The 22,465-nt window shown below is 35.1% G+C and overlaps 1 protein-coding gene across 22 annotated transcripts in view; it reads right to left on the bottom strand.

Moving 5' to 3' along the window:
• AKAP9 (A-kinase anchoring protein 9) overlaps positions 1 to 22,465 on the bottom strand; it is a 160,158-nt gene that overhangs the window by 18,415 nt on the left and 119,278 nt on the right. For 21 of the 22 annotated variants that reach the window (XR_011539500.1, XR_011539501.1, XR_011539503.1 and 18 more), the window contains 13 exons: positions 20,833 to 21,065; positions 19,203 to 19,322; positions 16,176 to 16,352; positions 15,427 to 15,531; positions 10,900 to 11,052; positions 10,357 to 10,536; positions 8,656 to 9,729; positions 7,366 to 7,506; positions 6,358 to 6,855; positions 5,867 to 5,930; positions 5,656 to 5,777; positions 4,901 to 5,092; positions 4,448 to 4,636 (listed from right to left, as the gene is read on the bottom strand). Coding sequence is in view for 9 of the 22 variants with exons in the window: in XM_070617462.1 (XP_070473563.1) it covers positions 4,448 to 4,636; positions 4,901 to 5,092; positions 5,656 to 5,777; positions 5,867 to 5,930; positions 6,358 to 6,855; positions 7,366 to 7,506; positions 8,656 to 9,729; positions 10,357 to 10,536; positions 10,900 to 11,052; positions 15,427 to 15,531; positions 16,176 to 16,352; positions 19,203 to 19,322; positions 20,833 to 21,065 (3,248 nt within the window). In the remaining 13 variants the exon portion in view is untranslated. The remainder of the gene's footprint in view (positions 1 to 4,447; positions 4,637 to 4,900; positions 5,093 to 5,655; positions 5,778 to 5,866; positions 5,931 to 6,357; positions 6,856 to 7,365; positions 7,507 to 8,655; positions 9,730 to 10,356; positions 10,537 to 10,899; positions 11,053 to 15,426; positions 15,532 to 16,175; positions 16,353 to 19,202; positions 19,323 to 20,832; positions 21,066 to 22,465) is intronic. The other variant, XM_070617468.1, reaches the window with a different exon arrangement.

Raw genomic sequence — 22,465 nt, 5'->3', positions numbered from 1 at the left:
ATATCAGGAAGTACTCAATGTCAGCGTGTTCCCTTACTGGTGATATCAACTCTGATCACTTGGTTAAGCAGGGTTTCTCTACTATAAAGTTATTACTTTTCCTTTTGTAATTAAAAAGGATTTTCTGGAGACTTACTTTGAGACTATGTAAATACACTTTCCTGATCAAACTTTTTCATACTCACTTTATTTGGTCGATTATTACCATAGTGTTTAATGAATTAGTGATTTACTAATTCTATCATTTCTTCTACACACTGGTTGGCATTCTACTGTAAGAAAGAATTTTTATTCATTTATTTATATTAGTATGAATTTATGAATTCTTATTTTACTCTTTGGTTTATAATCTGTCACTATCTTACTTAATTTGATGTTCAAATTGTCCTAAATTTGGCTAGTTGGAATTCCTTCAGGCTGTGTTCTGTGACCTTTTGACGTATCTTCTTCATTCTTTGAACAATTCCTTATTTGTCAGCAAAACAAGATATTCCAGGTTCATCTTGTACTTCCTTGTTCCAGCCCCGGAATGTGCCATTTCTCCAAGGAGTCTTATTTACTTCTAATGGAGAATGTAGTGAAAAATCAAGATCTTGGTGCTAAGTGCTACAAGAAGATTTTTAACTACTGATTTGATTCCTTTACTAGTTATAGGTCTTTTCAGGGTATTTCTTCCTGAATGAATTTTGATAAATAATATTTTTCCAGAAAGTCTATCCATTTCACCCAAGTTTTTAATTTACATAAAATTATTCATAATATTCTATTTTTATATCTCAACTATATATTTAGTTATGATCCCATTTTCATTCCTTTTTTTTTTTTTTTTTTTTTTTGCTGAGGAAGATTCACCCTGAGCTAACATCTGTTGTCAATCTTCCTCTTTTTGCTTGAGGAAGATTGTCCTTGAGCCAACATCTCTGCTAACCTTCCTCTATTTTGTATGTGGGATGCTGCCACAGCATGGCTTGATGAATGGTGTGTAGGTCCACGCCTAGGATCTGAATCTGTGAACCTCAGGCCACTGAAGTGGAGCATGCGAACCCAACCACTATGCCTTTGGGCCAGCACCAGCTGTCATGTTTTTTATGGAGAAAATACAGGTGTTAGATGAGCACTGCTTAGGCATGAGTTAGAGAGCTATTGGCCATGAGTTCAACATTAATGAATCAGCAATATTTAATAAATAAGGCGTCAATCAGAAACACACATAAAACAAGGTCATCTATTGATTGGTTGACAAAAATGTTGTGACTAGGGGCTCACAGGAACCTACCCATGTATTGCCCCTAGTAGCAATGGCTCAGCATTTAAAGCAACTTTAGAGACTCTAACTATTACATATAATGAGAAGTGACTGTTATCTTATTCCTTCTAGTTTCTTTGGGATTATTCCATTGCTCTTTTAACTTCCTAAATGGGATGATTAGCTCATTAATATTCAGTCTTTTTAATTTTCTAATGCAAGATAAAACATTTAAGGTAATAAATTTTTATGCAAGTATCCAAGAAAAAATGACCATACATCAAAACAAGACATGCTGAGAGTTATAAGTGACTAGAATGCAAAAGTGGAAAATAAAGAAGAATCAAACATCATCGGAAAATTTGGACTAGGGGTCGGAAACGAAGCATGGTAGTTGCTCGAGAATTTCTGCGAAGCCAACAATCTGTCTGTCATAAACACACGCTTCAAGCAACGAAACAGACGACTGTATACGTGAACATCACCAGATGGCCAATGTGAAAGTCAAACAGACTATGCAATTGGAAGTAGGAGATGGAGAAGCTGTATTCTCCCTGCCAAAACAAGACCAGGTGCGGAATGTGGTGCTGACCGTGAAGTGTTCATATCCAATATCACAGTAAAGTTGAAGAAGAGCACTAAAAGAATTGTAGTGCCAAAATATAACATAAACAACATTCCCGATGAATTTAAAGTCCATATGAAAAACAGATTTGCACTGTTAAACCTAATTGACCAAGAAGCAGAAGAACCATGGACTGAATCTAAAAATATTAAGAAGGAAGGCAAAAAGACAATGCCTGAAGTAAAAAGAAAAGCAAAATCGAGATGGATGACAGAAGAAACACCAAAACTTGTTAAGGACAGGTGAGAAGCAAAAGTAAAAGGTGACAAAAGCAGGATTAGAATCCTGAACGCAGCTTTTCAGCGACTGTCACCTAGAGATAAAGAGAACTCCTAAAATGGCCAATGCAAAGAGACAGAAGAGAACAACAGAAAAGGAAGAAGGGGTCTCTTCCATAAGATCCAAGAAATCAAAGGGAAATTTAAACCTAGATTAGGAATGCTGAACGACCAACAGGGAAGCAAACTATCTGTTCAGGAGAAAACGAACGGAAAGTGGAAACAGTAAACTGAAGATCTAGACAGAAGAGACGAAAGGATGACAGATTCCTTTGAAGCAGATTCCTATGAGGAAGAACCAGTAATCCTAGAAAGTGAAGTGGAAGCTGCCCTGAAAGCAGTGGGAAGAAATAGGTCACCAGGGGTAGATGGAATATCAATAGAATTAATTCAAGCCACAGAGACTGAATCTGTCAAAATCCTAACACGAATATACCAACAAAAATGGAAAACAAAACAAAGGCCTATAGACTGGAAACGCTCACTATATATCCCAATCCCCAAGAAAGGAAATGCCAGGGAGTGCAGTGACTATAGGACCATTGCTCTAACTTCCCATGCAAGAAAAGTGATGCTCAGGGTGCTGCAACAAAGGTTCTTGCCTTATATGGAGCAAGAAATGCCTAATGTTCAAGCTGAATTTCAAAAACGGAAAAATACGTGAGATCTAATTGTGATGATTCATTGGCTACTGGAGTGCTCCTAAGAATTTCAGAAGGTTAATCTATGTTTTATAGACTACAGTAAAGCCTTTGACTGCGTGGATCATGAAAAGCTATGGGCTGCTCTATAAGAAATGTGCATGCCTCAGCACTTGATTGTCCTGATGAGTAACCTGTATTGAGAAGCCACTGTCAGGACAGAATGTGGAGAGAAAGAATGGTTTCCTATAGGCTAAGGTGTCAGACAAGGGTACATTTTATCTCCCTATCTATCTAAGCTGTATGCAGAAGATGTCATATGAAAAACAGGGCTAGGGGGCCAGCCCAGTGATGTAGTGGTTAAGTTCACATGCTCTGCTTTGGCGGCCCGAGGTTCACTCGTTTGGATTCTGGGTGCGGACCTACACACTGCTCATCAAGCCATGCCGTGGTGGCATCCCACGTAGAAAAACTAGAAGGACATACAACTAGGATATACAACTATGTACTGGGACTTTGGGGAGAGGGAAAAAAAAAAAGATTGGCAATAGATGTTAGCTCAGGGCCAATATTCTTCACCAAAAAGCATACCTTTAAAAAAACGGAATACCAACAGGAAATTCTAGATCTGGTAGAAGGATGTGGCAGGTCTAAGACTGGTCTTGGATAGTCTTTAAAAACAAAACGAAAAAAGAAAAACTGGGCTAGACTCAGATGAAGGAGTGGAAATTGGTAGAAGAAATATCAACAATCTAAGGTATGCAGATGACACTATACTATTGCCAGAAAGTAGCAAGGACTTGAAACAACTTCTGACAAAAACAAAGTACCAAAGTAGGACTGCATTTGAACATAAAAAAGACAAAAATTATGACTAAGAAGAATTACAAAACTTTAAAGTAGACAATGAAGACACTGAAATTGTTAAAGATTTTGTTTACCTTGGTTCAGTCATCAATTTAAATGGAGACTGTAGTCAAGAAATCAAGAGAAGACAGAAACTCGGAGGGGCAGCACTGAAAGAACTAGGAAAGATCATCAAGTGTAAGGAAGAGACTAAGGCCAAGAGTATCCACATCCTTGTATTCCCAATTACTATGCACAGGTGCGAAGGCTGGACAGGGAAGAAGGCTGATAGGAAAAAAATCTGACTCATTTGAAACATGGTGTTGGAGGAGGGCTCTACAGATACACTGGACTGCCAGAAAGACGAACGAGTGGCTCCTAGAGCAAATCAAGCCTGAACTATTGCTTGAGGCAAAAATGGTAAAACTGAGGCTGTCCTACTTTGGGCACATCGTGAGAAGGCAGGATTCAAGGGAAAAGACAATAATTCTGGGAAAAGTAGAAGGCAGCAGGAAAAGAGGAAGAGCAAATGCGAGATGGACTGGCTGCATAAAGAAATCCATAGGCACGAGTCTATGGAAGCTGAGTAGGGCTGCTGAGGACAGGACGTTGTGAACATCATTCATTCATAGGGTCGCCAGGAGTTGGAGCCGACTTGACAGCACTTAAGAACAAATAAGTTTTCTTCTAAATATTCTTGGTGGCTGTGTTAAAATTTTAACCTTCAGACTTACTCTAGTCAATAACTCTCTAATTATTATTAAAAAGCATTCTTTGTTCTAGTGTATTGTTTAAAATTTCATTTTTATACCTGTTCTTGTATTCTCTTTTCCAAACAGTTTAATAATCCAACTGCATCTCTAGTACCTAGAGCTGTTAGCTCAGTCTGAAATGCGGCTATTAAAACACTGCGCTCCTTTAAGAAAACTTGCTGAAGGGCAAGCAGAAGTTCACCTCGCCAGTCTGAGAAGCTCTTGTGAGGTTGAGAACTATCAAACACCTAGCAGAGTATAAAAAACAAAAGTTAGTTTTCAAATAAGCATGTTTTAAAAACATTCTAAAAAGGATATTAATCCACTAACCAAAATAAATACTAAAAGTTTAAGAGCATATAAATTTATTTTCAAGTGTGTTTTGGGGTATTCAAACAATATATAGTAATTCATGTAAAAAAGCACCATAAAAGATAATTTAAGTTGTTGAGTGCCTTATTATCGATAAAAATAATATAAAACTATTTAGATGCATAATATTCTTTGAGTACCTCGGCTTCTCTTTGTTCTTGCATTTTGGTAATTAAATCCTTAAGAGATGAGATCGTACTGAGGTAAGCTCTTCTCTCTTCTAGCCAAAATTCTGAAACTTGCTGAACAGAATGGTCCTCTCCATCACTGTAGGGAGACTCAGTGAGAGAGAGTACCTGCATGCCTTCATTATGGACAGCTCTCAGTAATCCCTAGAAACCAAAACCCCAAAGCCAGAATTATAACAACTTCTTCAGAGATTGCAAAGTCTTGCTTCAGACTACATTTGAAGCAAGACAGTTTATCTAGTTAGATCTATTCAGAAAAGCCACTGCAGACAGGAAACACAGCTCACCAACAGTGAATGCCTTCTTCCTATGCTCTGTGACTTTGCGTGGCTCTCATCTCTAAGTTCCTTCTATTTATTTAATGTGTGGTTCTTGGATTTATCGATTAGCCACTAATTTGACCAAAAGAAATATGTAGGAGATAACTAACTTCTAGTCCTTGAGACTGCTTTAATAATTTTGGCAAATGAAAACATCAGGCATAAAAATTATTCTCAAAAGACCTTTATACAAATAACTATTAAATATATTGTAGTTTATTATCTGCAAAATATGGAAATACAAGTAAACAGCTTCCCAAAGTTCATTTTAGCTATACAATTCTCTCTTCAGAGTGGATCTTCCTATATAACTACTAATAAACTACTGTGTTCAATATAGAAACCACATTGGCTAAGTTTTACTAAAAGCTACCTGTATTTTAGTACCTTTATTTTCTTCGGAAATAAATCCGTTGAATTTTCACCTTCTTCTCCTTGGCCTTCTGATGCTGTGTCAAATCCCTGACTTTGTGTAAGATAAATTCCCTGACCCCAGTCTGATCCAGAATCTAAAATAAAGAAAACCAATGACTACTGAAAAGAAACAAACACTTTTTAAATAAGCACAATGAAAATTCCAGAAATTTATATAACTTACCACTGGAACATATTTCTCTAGTTTGGTAAGCATCAGAATGTATTAATTCAGGAACTGAGGATCCCTAATTAGAGAAAACAAAAAAACACATATCGTTTTTTGACTTAATAAAAATAGGGTCCAATGAATAGCAGTGTTCTTTTGCAACGCTGTCAAAAAAACAAAAACAAAAAAACCCTCAATCAAATCTATCACACCTTTCATAATAAATGAAACTATCCATGGTTTACAAGAAGTCTTTAATGTTTTTCTTCATGGATATTACTATAATAATAAGAGACATTCATGAATTAAGGAACGATAACATCAGGTTCCAAATCTGCACAGGAACTTTGTGCTAAGTTATTATCTGACTCTACATAATGGAAAGATTTAAAATTGTAATTTTACCATAAGGAAGAGATTGCCTCAAATTTCTTTTTCTTAAAAGCTGAGGATTTTGGGAAAAAAATCATAGAATGTTGAAAAAACATTATTAGGAAAACCAATACCTCTTTAGATCTCAGACACTGTATCACTGCCTTCAGGGCACCACATTCCTCTGTCAGTAACTGAACAGTAACATAGTGTTCCCTCTTCAAGGTTTCCGTTTCTGAAATATGTCTGGATTCCATATCCAAAATTTCAGCAGCATGTAGTTCCTGCATCTGCTCTATTTTTTCAGTAAACTGACTGATTATTTCAGTGACTTCTTCTGATGAACATTCATTCTGTAAATCAATTTGGATTCCTGCGTTTCTAACAAGAATTTGTGGAGTCTGATTGCTATTATTAACTTTGACAGTCCCCTCAGTCTGGGATGCAGAGCTTTTACCCACTTTAATAGGAAGTGGCTCTAATATGCGGACCTTTCTGTTTTCATGTTCATGTAAGACCGAGGTCTTATCTTCTTTTTCTGAGAAGCAGGATAATTTCTCTTCTGCCTCTGTCAGTTGATCTCTAACTTGGAGTAAATCTTTCTGGAGAAATGCTATATTTGTTTCTTTTACCTAAAACATAATGAATAGAACAGTAGAATATGCAGGTTTAAAATACTGAATGTAGAACTTAGGTAGAGGGAAAGTATAATTCATGGTAATGTGTTTATTTTTCTCAGAATAGTAATAATAAAAAAAATTTCAGAAACACCCAGTTTCCATATATATTTGTATATAGATTACCATATTGTCATAAATCACCACAGAAACGAAATCATTTCATCAGTCTGTACTTTGGGTTCTCATGGGATATACAGTTCTCATCTTTCTTTCTCCTCCTTTATTAACAGTCTGGACATTAAAGGCATCCTCCTAACAAAGATTCCAAGGAAAACCAAGCAAGAAGATGCTAGTAGACAAATTTATGATAATGGAACTTTCCATCAAGTTCACAAAAGACTTGATTTTTCTCTAGCTTTTAAGTTATGGATCTGGGTTTGTTTTTACAGAAGAGAATATACTTGGAAATGAAATTAAGATTAGTAGAAATAAGTCCATTAGGAGTCATGTTACTTATCTTACCAAAAGCTCTTCTTGAAGCTTTTCTGCCTTCTCTCTGTACGTGGCAAGTTCTTCTTTGGTAGCTGCTGACTCAGCTCTAAGAGCCTCAAGTTGACCAAAAAATCCACTTTCTTCATTGGTATGAGTTAGCTTAGTAGTTGTCTGAATGGCAGTGGAAAACATAAGAAACACGTAATTTTCAAAAATTATGGCTGATTTCAAGGCACTTACATAGTCTAATGATGCTTTCTAGGAACGACTGCCTATAAGATAAAAGGAGTTGAAATGATATGTGTTTTTTCAACAAATAGGAAAACTTCTTCAGAACTATTATTTTATATTCTTGAGATAGTAAAAAAAAAAAAAAGAATGGTTTTCTGGGAATAAAAGGTAAATCAGGTCATTAGTTTATATCCTAAAAATTTATGAATTATTAGTAAAAATATTTTTTGTAACCTTCAAAAAACTTTCATGTTTATATCACTTTCCTCAAAAGATAACCAGGTGTACTAAGATATTTCTTAGAAGTTTTATATATATGGAAAGTCATATTACTATTTTAACATTACTACCATTTATGGGTCCAGTGAGCTAGGAGGAAAAAGCCTAGGTAAATGGAAAGAATTATTATCCTTTGTGAAATATATTAAATATTTATGGAATCCTGATATATCAGTTAATCTCCTGGTATTGAGATAAGACTGCACATTTACTATTCAAAATTGTAAATACATAAAGTGAGAACATGAAAATTAAAGTCCTCTCATATCTGTTCCATGCAAAGAAATACCTGCAATTTCAGATCCTTACACAACCAGACTTACAAAGGTGAAATACAAATTTTTCCTAGAAAAGGATGAAATCTACCAAGTATAAAATTTGCAAAAGCTAATGACTCATCACTCATGCCTTCATTCAGCAGAATACTAATATATTTTGATATTTTCATTACTTAAAAGGGATGATCACATGACATGCATATTAGGGGGAAAGGAAAAAAAACCTACACAAGTTCTAGAGGACATCTGCTAAACTTCATCTTTCTAAGTTGCTTCTGACTGCACTACTTAATGAGTATGCTAGTGAAATAAATATCATGATTTGAAGACCACAAAATACAGTTTACATTATTCTAGTAATAATAATAAGACTGTACAGAATAGAAGTATTTTTATGAAAACGTTTTATATATTAATCATGCGATGTAAGAACACCGTGTTTAATTTAGTAAATTAGCAATCAGCTTAAGCAACAAAGGAAACGAGAGTTTTTTAGGGTATTCAAATGAAAAAAAATCAAATACAAACTAACCCTGAGAACTTCAAAATCTCCTTGAGGGCTTCTTCTCCTTTCTTTCCCTCCCTGTTTTTTCTCATTGTCCTCCAATAACTTCTGTAATTCTAGTAGCTTCTTTTCTTTCTCCAAAGCATTGTTCTCTGCAATTTCTACTTGTTCTTTTTCTAAAATCAAACTAGCCTGCATTTCAACCACCTGGCTTTCTAATTCTGATATTCTCAAGGTTAATGCTAACACATTTGACTCCATCTCATTTTCTGTGAGTTGATTCAAATTCTGTATATGTGCTCTTTCGGGTTCTAATGAAATTGCTTGTTTGTCTTGACAGTATTTTGCATATTCCTTAACTGCTTCAAGTTGGACCTGACTCACAAGAGCAGCAGCAACCTTTTCCTCAAGTAGATTCTGCAGGGTTACAATCTTCTTTTTAAGCATTTCTGTTTCAGACTGGCCTTTTTCTTGTACGTCCTTTATTTGTTTATAACACTGGGTAAGTTCCAAGTCCTTTGCGCTAATAATGCTCTCAAGCTGTAGCACCTTTGTTTCCAAACTGCTTATGGAAACTTTGCTGTTTTCTTCAAAAGATTTGACGTAAGTCTGATTTACCAGGGGTTTAAGAGCATCATCAGGAAGGACTACTTCTAGCTCAGGTTTGTGTTTGCTCAGATCTATAGCCATGTCAATATTTTTTTCTGGTACAGTCTGGATTTTTTCCATATTTTCACGTTCTCTCTTTAAGCTGCATAATTCTTGTGTTAGCTGGTTCATTTTAAAATTGGTTTCTTTAAGTACATTTTTCGTAAAGGCCATTTCTTTATTAGTGGTTTCTACTCGCTGTTCCAAAGCCAGTTTTTCAGCTATTACCATATCCAACTGATGTTTTAAACTATCCGCTTCTTCTGGGAGAGAACTGGCATCCACTGATGTCTTCTGTTCAATATGTGCCAATTCCTGTTGAAGCTTCTCAATCACTTCATTGAGCTGCTCTATTTCTTCTTCTTTATTTTTCTTCCCACGCTCTTGATCACTCATTAAACATTCTATCTGGGTTTCAAGATTCCTTATTAGTTCATTTTTTTCTTCAATAACCTATTAGTTAACAAAAAAAGGTAACATACACAATAAATACACCGTTACATTTTAGGAATTTCATTTTATTTTAGGGCAGGATCTTAAAGTGCTGATCACACACACAAAAACAATACACTTCTCAGACATGCTACATTACTTTAACATAGACCAACAGCCCCATCATATCAAACAAGGACCTCATTCAGAACTGTGTTCGGAAAGTTTTGTTAAATATAAAATGATTTACACTTTTAGTAGCCGATTTCCTAGAAGTAAAACAGTCAATATGTTCCAAGTGAAAAGGATGAAGTATTGAAATAAAAAGTCTATAGAAGATGATGTCCAAAGGTCATTATCTTACTTAACTCATACTAAATAGAAGAATTTGTAATAGATTTGGTTAAAATGACATGATGAAATCTGAGTCACCAGAAACTTCCTGAAAAACATCATAATTCTTTGATGATATTAGAAGGGGACAAAGATTAGCTTGTTAAGTCAATGTGTCTTAACAAATTAAAATTAATGGCTAAGAGAGAATTAAGGTTTGTTTTTTAAGTTCAAAGAGAAACTGAAAAAATTACCATTTTGCCCTTTAAAATTCTAGCTTAATTTCATGTAACAATCAATTTTGAATTAGCGTACCTTGTTATCTGTTGCAATTTTAAGTTGATGCTGAAGTTTTGTAATTTGCTCATTCAATCGGTTAATTTCTACCTCTTTTTCCTGCATTATTTGAGCAAATTTCCCAAACAGTACATGTTGGTCCTGAGTAGAGACAGCATCAAATTCCTTTATGGCAAATCCCAGTTTCTTCATTTCATCCTAGGGACAAAAACAACCATCTCAGTTGTACAGATCATTACATGTGATTTTCCAAACATTCTTTCGATTAACTCTTACAAAAGATATAGTGCCAAAAACGTACAAATGAAAAAATTAGAGATATCATATAGTTATTGTATATCAATAATTCTTAAAATATTTTGATAAAAATTCTCAAAAAATTTTCATTTATGATGAATTCAAATGTTTATGTTGAGTTGAAAATACCATGCAAATCCATTTGCAGCTAACGTTCCCATGTTAAGTATTGTTTAGCAGCTGGATTTAGCAAATGATTAACAATGCTAAGGCTACACAGGATGAAAACTATGAATTATTTAAAAGTTTTTCTTAACTAATTACCTTAAATAATTTGTTTTCTTGTTCAAGTTCTTGTAGGCGGGTAGTAGATTCCTTTTTCTGTATTTCTAATTGCATATGTAGTTGCTGAACTTCTTCATTCTTGTTTTCCAGTTCTTCTCTGAACTGCTCTAACTGCTCTTCTAAGTTTGTGATCTTTAGTACCAAAATTATCAAAAGGAAAGAGAAAAAAATTTATACAAATGTTTATTTGTTCAGAGAGAATGAAGAGTGCTGTGTTAGCTCTATGAAGCATGTATGCTTAAAACATGTGAGCCATGAGAATAACGGAAAGGGGTTTCTCTAAGCCAGGTGACCCTGTGTGGTTTCTAGACATGTTCAAACTGAACAGCCTTAAACCACTGTGCCCAAAGCAAGGAGGAGATCTTCAGAGAAAGGATATAAGCAGCCGTTTCCTACCTAAAATATCTTCTGATAAAGCAGAGAAGAGTCATGGGAAGAAGGGAAAGAATCCACATTTTAAATCTTAGTTTAGTTATTATCAAAAGGCTCAAAAGAGCTAGAGAATTAAGTCAGTTATTTTAGCCACCAAGTGAGACTAGTTCAATTTAATCTATATATTAAGACTGAGTTAACCCAATGAAAGGTCTGGCTGCCATGTGCCTTGTTTAAGCAGAAGGATGGCGAGGCAGACACTAAAACCGTGAGATTCTTAGGTCTGAAATACAGAAGCTTAAGAGTTTACTAATACAATTTTAGGAGAAAATTACAGACTTCCTATATGCAGGACAATAGAAATTTAGCTCATTTCTATGCACAGATCATTAATGGTAAAGTAATTGTTCTTTGATGGTTAGAGACTGAAACCAATGACAAATATTAAAGGCTAGTTAGTATTTTAAAATTTAACTGGAACTTTGAGGACAGGAACAGCTCCCTGCTTTGTAGCTACTTAATAAACATTTAATGAACAGATTTCCAAATCTGTATTTACCACATGATCAAAATTGCTACATTAAAAGCAACCTAAGATGCAGGAGCAGCATTTAGTGGCAGCTGGCTCAGACAGCAGCAGAGAAATCATTATTGTTCCTTAGAACTTGAAAGGGACCATATGCTGATTACATGCTGACATGTAATCAGAACCATGAGTTAGCACTGGTAAGGCAAAGACCTTAAAAATCATTTAGCCTAGTATTTCCTTAACAGAAAAAGTATCAATATGAGTAATAATAGCCATCGATTATAGACAATTTACTGCTAGGCACTGCATAAGGTGCTTTATATATATATAATTTTAAAACCCTGTAACAACCTTGTGAGATCGGGACTAGGATAATCCTCATTTCAGAGATGAGGAAGAGCATCACTGAGAGGGGAGTATCTTACCTTGCCCTGAGGTCACACGGCTAGTATGTGGTGAAGCCAGCTTTTGACTCTGGGGAGTTTACCTCTGGAGCCTTACCACTCCTAACTATCATTTATCCTGCTTCTAATAACTAATGTCTGAGACTTACATTTAAATTTCTTTTCTGTAACAGTGGTATTAAATTCAGAAGACAAACCTTAAGTACATTTAGTAGTTGTGCATATATAATTATCAGGGGAAATTGTTATGATTATATCTTCTTCAAAGTTATCTAATATAATAGTATTTATACCTATCCCTATCTTCTACAACTACTACTTTTGATGACAAGGTATTATTTTAAAATCAACACATACAGAGATATTTAAGTTCAAAATTGCTGCCCTACTTCATACAATATTTACTTCTTTTTTGATACAACAGTTTACAGTCAAATTCTTAGCTTTGTGATCTAAAGCCCTGTTATTCAAAGTGTGGTCCCTGGAGCAGGAGAACAGGTGGGAAGGAGTTAGATGTGCAGATTCTCAAGCCCCAACCCGGACCTACTGAATCACAATCTACATTTTAACAAGATCCCCAGGGGCTTCATATGCACATTAAAGTTTGAGAAGCACTGATCTAATGCACTAACATTCCTATTATAAGTAGCTGACTTGAGGCATCACAACAGAGCCTTCAATGCCCAAAAAAGACACTATAGGGCATTCTTTCCTCTTATTCAGCCAGACTCTAGTTTCAGTCCCAGGCTGTCTTATTACTGAGTCTGTAACAACCAAAAATCAGAAGAGTATTAGTAAGGTGTAAAAATAGACTGGTAGCTATTTGTTTTAACCTTGTTTAATTTAGCTACCAAATGATATCTAAACTGTTTGGATTACATTAACTTGTACCTATTTGTGTTTTCTTTTTAAGTGCTTTTATCTCTTTTAAATGTGTATGTCTCCTTAGTTACACAGCAGATTCCTTGACGTCCAGTGCTGATTTTACGATGGAACAGTGGTGGTCTACATTTGGCAAGAGCTCAATAAATGCTGAATGACAGTCTTTAATACTTCTCACCAAGGCAAAACACACCTCAAGGCTTTGGCAGTACAGCACAGAGATACTCCAGAATCAGAGAAATCTGGGAGGAACTCTTGCTCAACCACTTACTATGTGACCATGAGTAAGTTACTTAACTTGTCTTAAGACTTGGCTTACTCATTTGTAAAATGGAGATAACAATAGACCCTTTCCTGAGGGAGAGTGTAAGGATTAATAACATAAGGCATTTACAATACTTAGCACTTTGTAGTACAGACCTCAACAAAGTTAACTATTATTACTTACTATTGCCATCTGTAAACTAGATCTCATTGGTGAAGGTTTTTTTTTTTTTAAGGAAATTCCTCCTTCATTTCTCTCCACAATATTTTCCTTCTCTTAGCATCCTGAAACTCCTACCTCTTAAAGTTTTCTTCTCTTTCTACTCATTCTGCATTTCTAAACATTATAATAAACTTTAAGAAAATGTTTTACACAAATTTAAGCAATGAGAGTAGTAGGAAGTATCTCAAATATAATGACACATACACATCTTGTGTTTATACTCCATCAGATGTTTGAAAACATTTGCCTAGTGTAGGAGAGAATGCTTAAGAAGTTATTTTCATAAAAGATATGTTTCAACTCTACATTCTTGTCTTTCAGTCTCCAATTACAGGTGAGAGGGTTCTGACAGGGTACTTGTCACTATTATTAAATACTACAAGTAGATCAGAGTCAGCTGTGATTGAACTCGTTACTCATTCAACATCTGGCTCCGTCTCATTCGTAAAAACTGGGAGTTGGTTCACAGATGCTCTCTAAGGCCTCCTGTAGTTTGGAAGCTTTTGGGTCCAGTTTTGAAGGTCCATCTCTTCAGGGAGCAGACAATTTCTTTGATTATTTAGTGTAAGGTAAATCTCTAAATGTTAATTCTTTTCCAAACACAAAGAACTGGTTACCTATCAACAAAAGTGCTTCCCCCATCTCTTGGAAGAACCAAAAAACAAAATAAACAAGAGCCTCTTAGATGAACATTAGTTGGTATTATGTGACAGTGAGAAAATAACCCTTCTTGTGGAAATGATCATTATTATAGTCATTTATATAGATGGCTCTTTTCTTCTCTAAACTCCAAGTTCTCTGAGCTGCAGTTTTAGCTGACGTCTAAATCATTCCTGTATTTTTCAAAGCACTTATTAGCAATTCTATGCTATTTAAGTCCAACAAATATGTGTTAACATATATTGAATGTCCTATAAAAGTTTTATGGAAAGACATAAAAACGTAATTTAAAAAACTTTAAGGGCCAACCCCATGACCAAGTGGTTAAGTTCACACCCTCTGCTTCAGCGGCCCAGGGTTTCACCAGTTCGAATCCTGGGCACGGACATGGCACCACTTGTCGAGCCATGCTGAGGTGGCGTCCCACATGCCACAACTAGAAGGACCCACAACTAAAAATACACAACTATGTACCTGGCGGCTTTGGGAGAAAAAGGAAAAATAAAAAATCTTTAAAAAACAAATAAACAAAAAACTTTAAACATTTTAAATGATGTGATAGAGCTAGACAATGTAGAGTATGATATGTTTTAGAAAAACTTAGTAGACAAAAGTTTAAATAAGTTATAATTACATTAGGAATTGAAAATTACTACCGTTTTAAAGGTGGAGTTTTTTTTGGGGGGGGAGGGAGGGAGTAGAAAAACATAGGAGAATTTTACATAATTACTTTATTACTAACCTTTTGTTTTAAGAATATGTTCAGTATACTGTAGAACAGCACTGTAACCTCCCCGGGCAATAAAACTTAAACCACGCACAGTAAAGCAGCAACAATTCAAAGCCCAGGGTAAGGTCAGGCCTTTTGACCTAACACTGCTATCTCTCTGCACTCTCCTCTTCAGTCAACTATTACCTTATCTTCTTTTTGTCATCAAAACTTCCCACATCAAGGCCTTTACACTTGTCCCCTTTAAGCAGAACACGCTTTTTCACACCAGCTTATTTGTTCACATGTTTATTGTCTTCAAGGTCAAATTAGGCAATGAGCTAAGAAACAGACTAAACTTTGGGTTTAGACCATAAACTCCATTCTCTTCAAACGGTATTTGCAAGGTGGCTTATTTAAAACAATTCAAATCACATTTTATCAGTAAAAATAAACTCCTTACCTCTTTTTCCTTTCTGTCTATGGCATCTCGCTCAGCCTGCAACTGTACTTCCAGAGACAATTCTGCTTTAGCGTCTATACTTCCAAACTGTTTTTGGTCCTCTACCTTAAAATACATAAGAATTTTCTCAAAATTTCAGACTTTAATCCTGATTATCTATTTTAATTGGAGAAGTACCAAATCTCTTTTTCCACTCTAGAAGTAAATAATCTATACTGGTGAATAATCAAAAGTTACAGATATTCAGTCTTGAATATATTTTATATAAATTCAAACAGCAGCGTTTGACACTTGTATAATTCATTTCTCAGATAAAATGAAGATTATCTCCTCCTCTGCCACCCCCCTTCCTTATCCCGCTCTTCTTTTATTCATTTTTGCTTTCTGCAGTATAATGGCAATAGATTTCATTACTTCTAAGTCTGGGAAAAGCATCAGCCTAAACTGGTGTCCAGAGCTTTTTCACTTGGCTATTATTTTAGAATCATGATTTTATTGATGGTTAAAAGGGTAATTAATTTTTTTGGTTTAACTAATCTTCCCTTTTGCAGGACTAAGGTATGCAAGCAGCATTTGGAAATAAGTATAAACAGAAATGGTTATGATGTCAATGAAAACAAAAGATATATACGTTACGTAATAAGATCAACAAAAAATCAACAGCAATTTTTTGTTTAAAAGAACTGATGTTCGAGTAATTAATCTGCATTAAAACACTTGATAAAATTAACCCAAAGAAAATGTCACACCTTTTGAAAAGTGTCTGCACTAACAAGTAAGGCTTGCTCCAGTTCCCTTACTCTGAACTCCAGTTTCTCAATTTCTTCATTCCGTTCTTGTACATCCCTCTGAAGCTGCTCTTTAGAGAGCAAAAGCTCACTGCACTTGTCTGTTTTTTCTTTCAGATGATTTGTTAACTGTTCAACCTGGAAATATATATTAAGTAAAAACAGTAATTTAAAAAAATTTCGGCAAGCTAATAACATCATATCTATCCTCATTTCAAAAAGTGCTAATTTTTGATAGGGATAGTAACTACTATCTCCAACTAAGGTGATATTTTCTGAATTGATAAAACTAAGTAGCACTAGCAAAAGAGAAATAATATTGCTTTCACCAAGCCTTTAGAAAAAGTTCTTTCTCTTAAGACTAAGACTTTCTTTAGCTAGGAGGAGAAAAAAATTATACTTGAATAATGTTGAATTGCAAGCACTAATGGTACAATCGCACTAAAGTCTTATTAATAAAGAGGATGAGTTTGCTGAGTACTGACTTCTACTTTTATGTGAGATAAGATGACCTAAAAAAAAATCTTTCATGGATTATACTTTTCTTTCCAGAAATAATAATTGATACATGTAATAACAACACATGACTGTAAATTAATGACTGTAAATACCTCAGGGATGGGAGGGCCGGGGAGCTTTAATACAGTCACTTGGAAAGCTTTTCCAGCCTACACACTCCACCAGCCCAGAAGAGAGACGAGAATGCGGGCTGGTGAAAGGGATCTGTGCACCTTGAAAGTTTCCCTAAGTGATTCTGATATGCAGGTCCATTCACGTGAATGGCTTTGTGAGGGAAGAATTCAGGAAGGACTAATAAGATAGCTTATGAAATGAGTTCTGATCAAGCGAAGAGAGAAAGCCTACTAAGAAAAGAAATGTGACGGTAGAAAACAAAAAGGAATTCTATCTTATTTCAGTGAGACAGTTTGATGAAATTACCTAAAAAAAAAGGTGATAATTATTTCTCAAAATAGTAAAAGAAATGTAAGCTTACCTATAATTACAGGTTGAAGGATGACAGTAACAAAGCCAAAGGGGAGACATTTTAACTATAATGGCTGGACTAAGATTTGGAGTAAGGTCAAGGGAAAAAGACAACAAAGCAGGTATAGTAAAGTTACACAATATGCTTTTACAGTTAGGGTTTTTTGATCTTGAGAAAATCAGAAGCTGGGGAATCAGATCTGGAAAGGTTAGGGGAGAACAAATGGATCACAGTGTTCTGGGAGAAAGTCAAATATACACATCCTTGTTAGTTTCTTGCAGTTTCATGAATGAGGCAGGTCACACTTTTCAAATATAAGAAAACAAATAATAGGAAATGACAAATTCTAGAGCTTAAATATTCTTTTGAGTATCAAAAAACATGGCTAGTTTTCAAAAGCTGAAAATACGTTTGTTAGCAGTAAGGTCAATAAGTACAAACTCTGGGGACTGAAAACTTTTCTACTGCTCTAGTAGATAAGGCTGTTCCGCAACAGATCACTTCTATTCAAAGAGAATGTAGATAACATTTTACTATAATAAGTTTACAGGTATTTTATACTTTGGAATTCTTTTAAGAGAAATGAAATCCAGTACACTGCATAGAAATTATACACTACAAAAATTTTTAAAAATAAAAAGCATTTTCAGAAATAATAATAGTTAAATTTAAGTATTCACTATGTACCAGGCCAATACTCTTATGAGGTGGGTTCTATTATAATCTATTTTAGAAATTAGTAAACAAGTTTTAGAAAGTGACTTAGCCATTGTCACACACCTAATATATATAAACACGATTTAAACTGGAATGGTTTAACCTCTAGCATGATCTCTTTGCAACCATGACAAGCCACCTTCAGGAATTTATACAATGAATCTTCCCTTATTCATATAGCATTCATTTGGTAAATAGGCAGTTCTGACTAGGTCTACATGAGGAAAATGGACAGGTTGGGTGAAAAAGTAGAAGCAGGGAGAGTGGGAAGGAGGCTACCATAATCATCCTGGCAAATAATGACGACAGCTAGGATTTGGGGAGTGAATGAAAGTAGAAAGAATAGGAAGATGCGGTGCAACCTGACTCACCAAGGGGTTGAAGTAGAAGTTGAGAAAGAGTGGAATCAAGGGCAAATTCTACGTCTTAGCAATGAGGAAGGTGGAAATGGTATAGAATTTACTGAAATAAAGAAGGGACATATTTTATTCTTGTCTTTCTTTGGTGGGGGCTAGCTCTCCTTTGAACATGTTAATTTTGAGACATCTACATGGAAATACAGAGTGGGCAGCTGAACACTCAAGTCTGGAGGTCAACCAGAGATGCCAGAGCTGGAGACACAAGTGTGAGTCATTTATATATAACTGCCTGGAAAGAGAATATAAACAGGGAAGACAAGAGGGCCCGAGACTAAGTCTTGGGGTACTCCATCATTTATTTTGGGTAGAGGAGAAAGAGACTGAAGAAGTATGAGTGTCACAGAAGCTGAGAGAAGGAAGTGTTTCAGGAAGAAGGCTGTAAACGAATCCTATGAATGGTCAAGTATGATGAAGACAGAGAGGCTATTACTGGACACAGCCATGAGGGTGTAGATAACTTGCACAAGAATAGCTTCAACAGAGTAGAGGATATGAAACCCCATCGACACAGGGGGGTTAGAAACGTCACTGGAGCGGACTGAGAAGAGAATGGGAGATGGGGAAGTAAAGAGTGAATATAGATAACCCTATTGATCAATTTTGTTAGGAAAAGAAAAATGAGCAGTAAAGTTTATTTAATTGGGCAATACAAGAATATAAATGCAAGTGGGAATGATTCCAAATTTCAATAGAAACAATTTTTAGGGTTTTAAGAACCTTCTCATGTTGAAGTAATATTTAACTTTATGATTTTGAAGATTTTTATGCAATAGAAAGAATTCCTTTACAACTTTTTACAATATGTATCTTATTTTACACACAATATACACATTACTGTCAGGCAGACAATATCAGTAAAGTTCTTACCTCTCTGGTTTGGTGTTCATTGATAGGCTGGAATCGAGGTACAACCTTAAGCTGCTGTTCTAGTTTCTGTATTTCCTGTTGGAATACATCTCTCTCATGTTCTCTATCAATGGCTTGCTCCTGAAGTTTAATAATAATAATACAAGTAACTGAAGAAACAATATACCTGAAGTTATTATTTTCCTTACTTTCCTTTAGTTATAGGTATAATTTTGTTTGAAGAAAAGCAGCTGATGACCACAGAAGATCCCAAACCAAAAAGGAATAAAAAGATAACATTTTTTGTATAGCACATAGCTTATTTGAGCTCTTTGACAAAAATTTAAGAATTTAAATACTACTTGAAGCATTTCTTTTTTTTCTTTAAGTAATGTTTAACACAAAATGAAATAAGAATATTCTCCTTAACATGAATTTACTTTTTTGGAACAAAGGAGGAATTCCACCATTAATTTAGTCATTAAACTAAGTAGAACAAATTGTTTGGTAAATCCATTTCTTTCATCCTAAGCTAGGTTTTATACCTAAAATTATAAAATATATACGAATCTGACTCTTTGATCTGTGAAGAAAACATGAGGCTTAAGTGAAACCCCAAAGAAAAACAAATCCATGTGAAATTCAAGATTTAACATCTTTATGGAGGAGAGAAAAGACAACTGCTCCAGTCCCGTGTTTCCAAGGGCACACTGTTACCTGCTTATCTTTAGCAGGTGAAACAGTGGTGGCGAATTAGCTCAGTATCCTCACGTGCTTTGGTTGTTGGTTACAGGAAAGACTAGGACAAGCTTCTTAACTCTGAATTTGGAAAGGCTAACTGATAGGACTTATTCATTATCTGCCTATACTGCCTTTAATTCCAAGAGCTGCACAATAAAAATTATTGGAATTTTTAACTGGAATAGCACTTTTTTTTTTTTTTAAAGACTGGCACCTAGGCTAACAACTGTTGCCAATCTTCCTTTTTTTTTTTTTTAAGGATTGACACCTGGGCTAACAACTGTTGCCAATCTTTTTTTTTTTCTGCTTTACCTCCCCAAACCCCCCCTGTACATAGTTGTATATCTTAGTTGCAGGTCCTTCTAGTTGTGGGATGTGGGACGCTGCGTCAACGTGGCCTGACAAGTGGTGCCATGTCCGCGCCCAGGATCCGAACCCTGGGCTGCCGCAGTGGATTGTGAGAACTTTTAACCACTCGGCCACGGAGCCGGCCCCGAGTACTGTTTTTTCCCCCTTAGATTGGCACCTGAGCTAACAACTGTTGCCAATCGTCTTTTCTTTCTTTTTTTTTTCTGCTTTTTCTCCCCAAATCACCCCCGTATATAGTTGTGTATATATATATATATATTTTTTTAGTGGTGGGTCCTTCTAGTTGTGGCATGTGGCACACCACCTTAGCCCGGCCTGATGAACCAGCAGAACCCTGGGCCGCAGAAGCAGAGTGCATGAACTTAACCACTTGGCCATCGGGCCAGCCCCTGGCACAGTACTTTTTAATTAACTGGTAGAATACACATATAGATGAAATATTAGAATTCGACAGTTTCTTCATAATTTAAAATTCATAAATTAGAATAGCAGCAAGTAGCACTCCACTGAGAAAATCAATATTCCAGTTGAGAATACTTACATCTAAAAATTTTCTCATTTTTTCTAACTGCTTTTCCAGTGCTTGGTTTTGCTGTCTTAAATCCATTAGTTCAGCATTTTTTTCTTGTTCCAGCTCTATAAACCTACTGACTTGTTCCTCAACATCAATTTCCAGAGCTTTCACTTGTTTTTGAAGGTCATCACGTACTTTTTCAGCTTGACACTGTACTTCTAGCTTTTCCTTCATTAGTTTTTCTGTTTCCTGTAATAATTCTGTGTATAAATGCAAAAATATACTTGGTTAAATCATAACTAATGATGTTATAATAGTGAAATCACCTATATGTTCAAATTTTACCTTCATGAAATAAATGATCTGAGATTAAATACAGATAAAAAAGGGAAAATATTCTTATGAAAATATCAAAATAACATATTCTTATATAAGAAAGCAGATTAATATCAATAAAATTATACAGAATTAACAAAAAGAATATGTCCTGTCACTAAAAACTATATTTTTGTGAAAACAGAATAGCAAATGACAAAAAAAAAAAAAATCCATTTCACTATAAGGAAAAGAACAAAATCTAATTAAATTCAAACACTGAAAATTCACCTCAGGCAAAAATCAATTCATTCCAAACCCATAAAGTCACTTTTACGCACATACACAATACACATGAAGATCAAATACTGTAAATCTTTAACCAAGGTAAGTAAGAGTTACAGAAAAAGACTACAACTGCAATCAGAATTTCCTGTTAGTCTTACTCCTTATTAGACCCATGTTCCTGAGTTAGTCTTGCATGCTCACATGTACACGTACTGAGGGAACACTGACAAGTAAGAGAGGCAGTGTGCTGCGTTGTGTAAGATCAGAGACTGTGGGTTTAAATCCTAGCTCTGCCACTTACATCCTATGTGACACTAAATATGATGTCCTTCAGTTTCCTTATATGTGAACTGGGGATAGGAATACCACAGATCTCTTACAGTCATTGTGGGCTCAAGTGAGTCAATACATGTAAAGACTAGGGTGTAGGACACGGCGAGCACTATGTGAGTATTGGCAATTATTATCAATATTAATAATACAATAATAAAGTATATATAGTAAAGTAAAACAATCCTCCAATGAGGAACATGGAAGGAACATAACCCTAGAGTCTTTATACAAATTGGTTTGACAACACAGTACTCAGAACTAGGAATTTACAGAAAATAGCTTTCCTTTTAAAACAATACTGATTTAGATGTTAATATAAATCCATCAGAAAGTCTCTTTATCTTACTAAATTTCATTGATCCTATTGATACCATCATCTTACATACTTCCTGATTTAGAAAAAGCACTCTGAAAAGTCATAGGCTGTAAGAGCTTAACATATTTGTTAAAGAAAAAATGCTTTAATAAACCAATGTTTCCTTAAAAAAATCAAAATGGTCTTAAGCTCTGTAGAATAGGAAGATGATGGTCACTATGAATCTCATTTGTTAATTTCAAATATAAATATGCATTTTTATTCTAAGAAAAGTTTTTTCTTGTTAAAGAGAAAAACTGTAAGTAGAAACACAACAGCAAAACTGTAAAACTAGAGCTATGTTAGTTGGTTGAAAATCCAAGAGTCACCCAACTTTGGGAGTTGTAAGTTTGCCAAAGATTGGCCATG

This window comes from Equus przewalskii, chromosome 4, assembly GCF_037783145.1.
Source record: "Equus przewalskii isolate Varuska chromosome 4, EquPr2, whole genome shotgun sequence".
NCBI lineage: Eukaryota > Metazoa > Chordata > Mammalia > Perissodactyla > Equidae > Equus > Equus przewalskii.
This window is presented reverse-complemented; position numbering and strand designations above follow the sequence as displayed.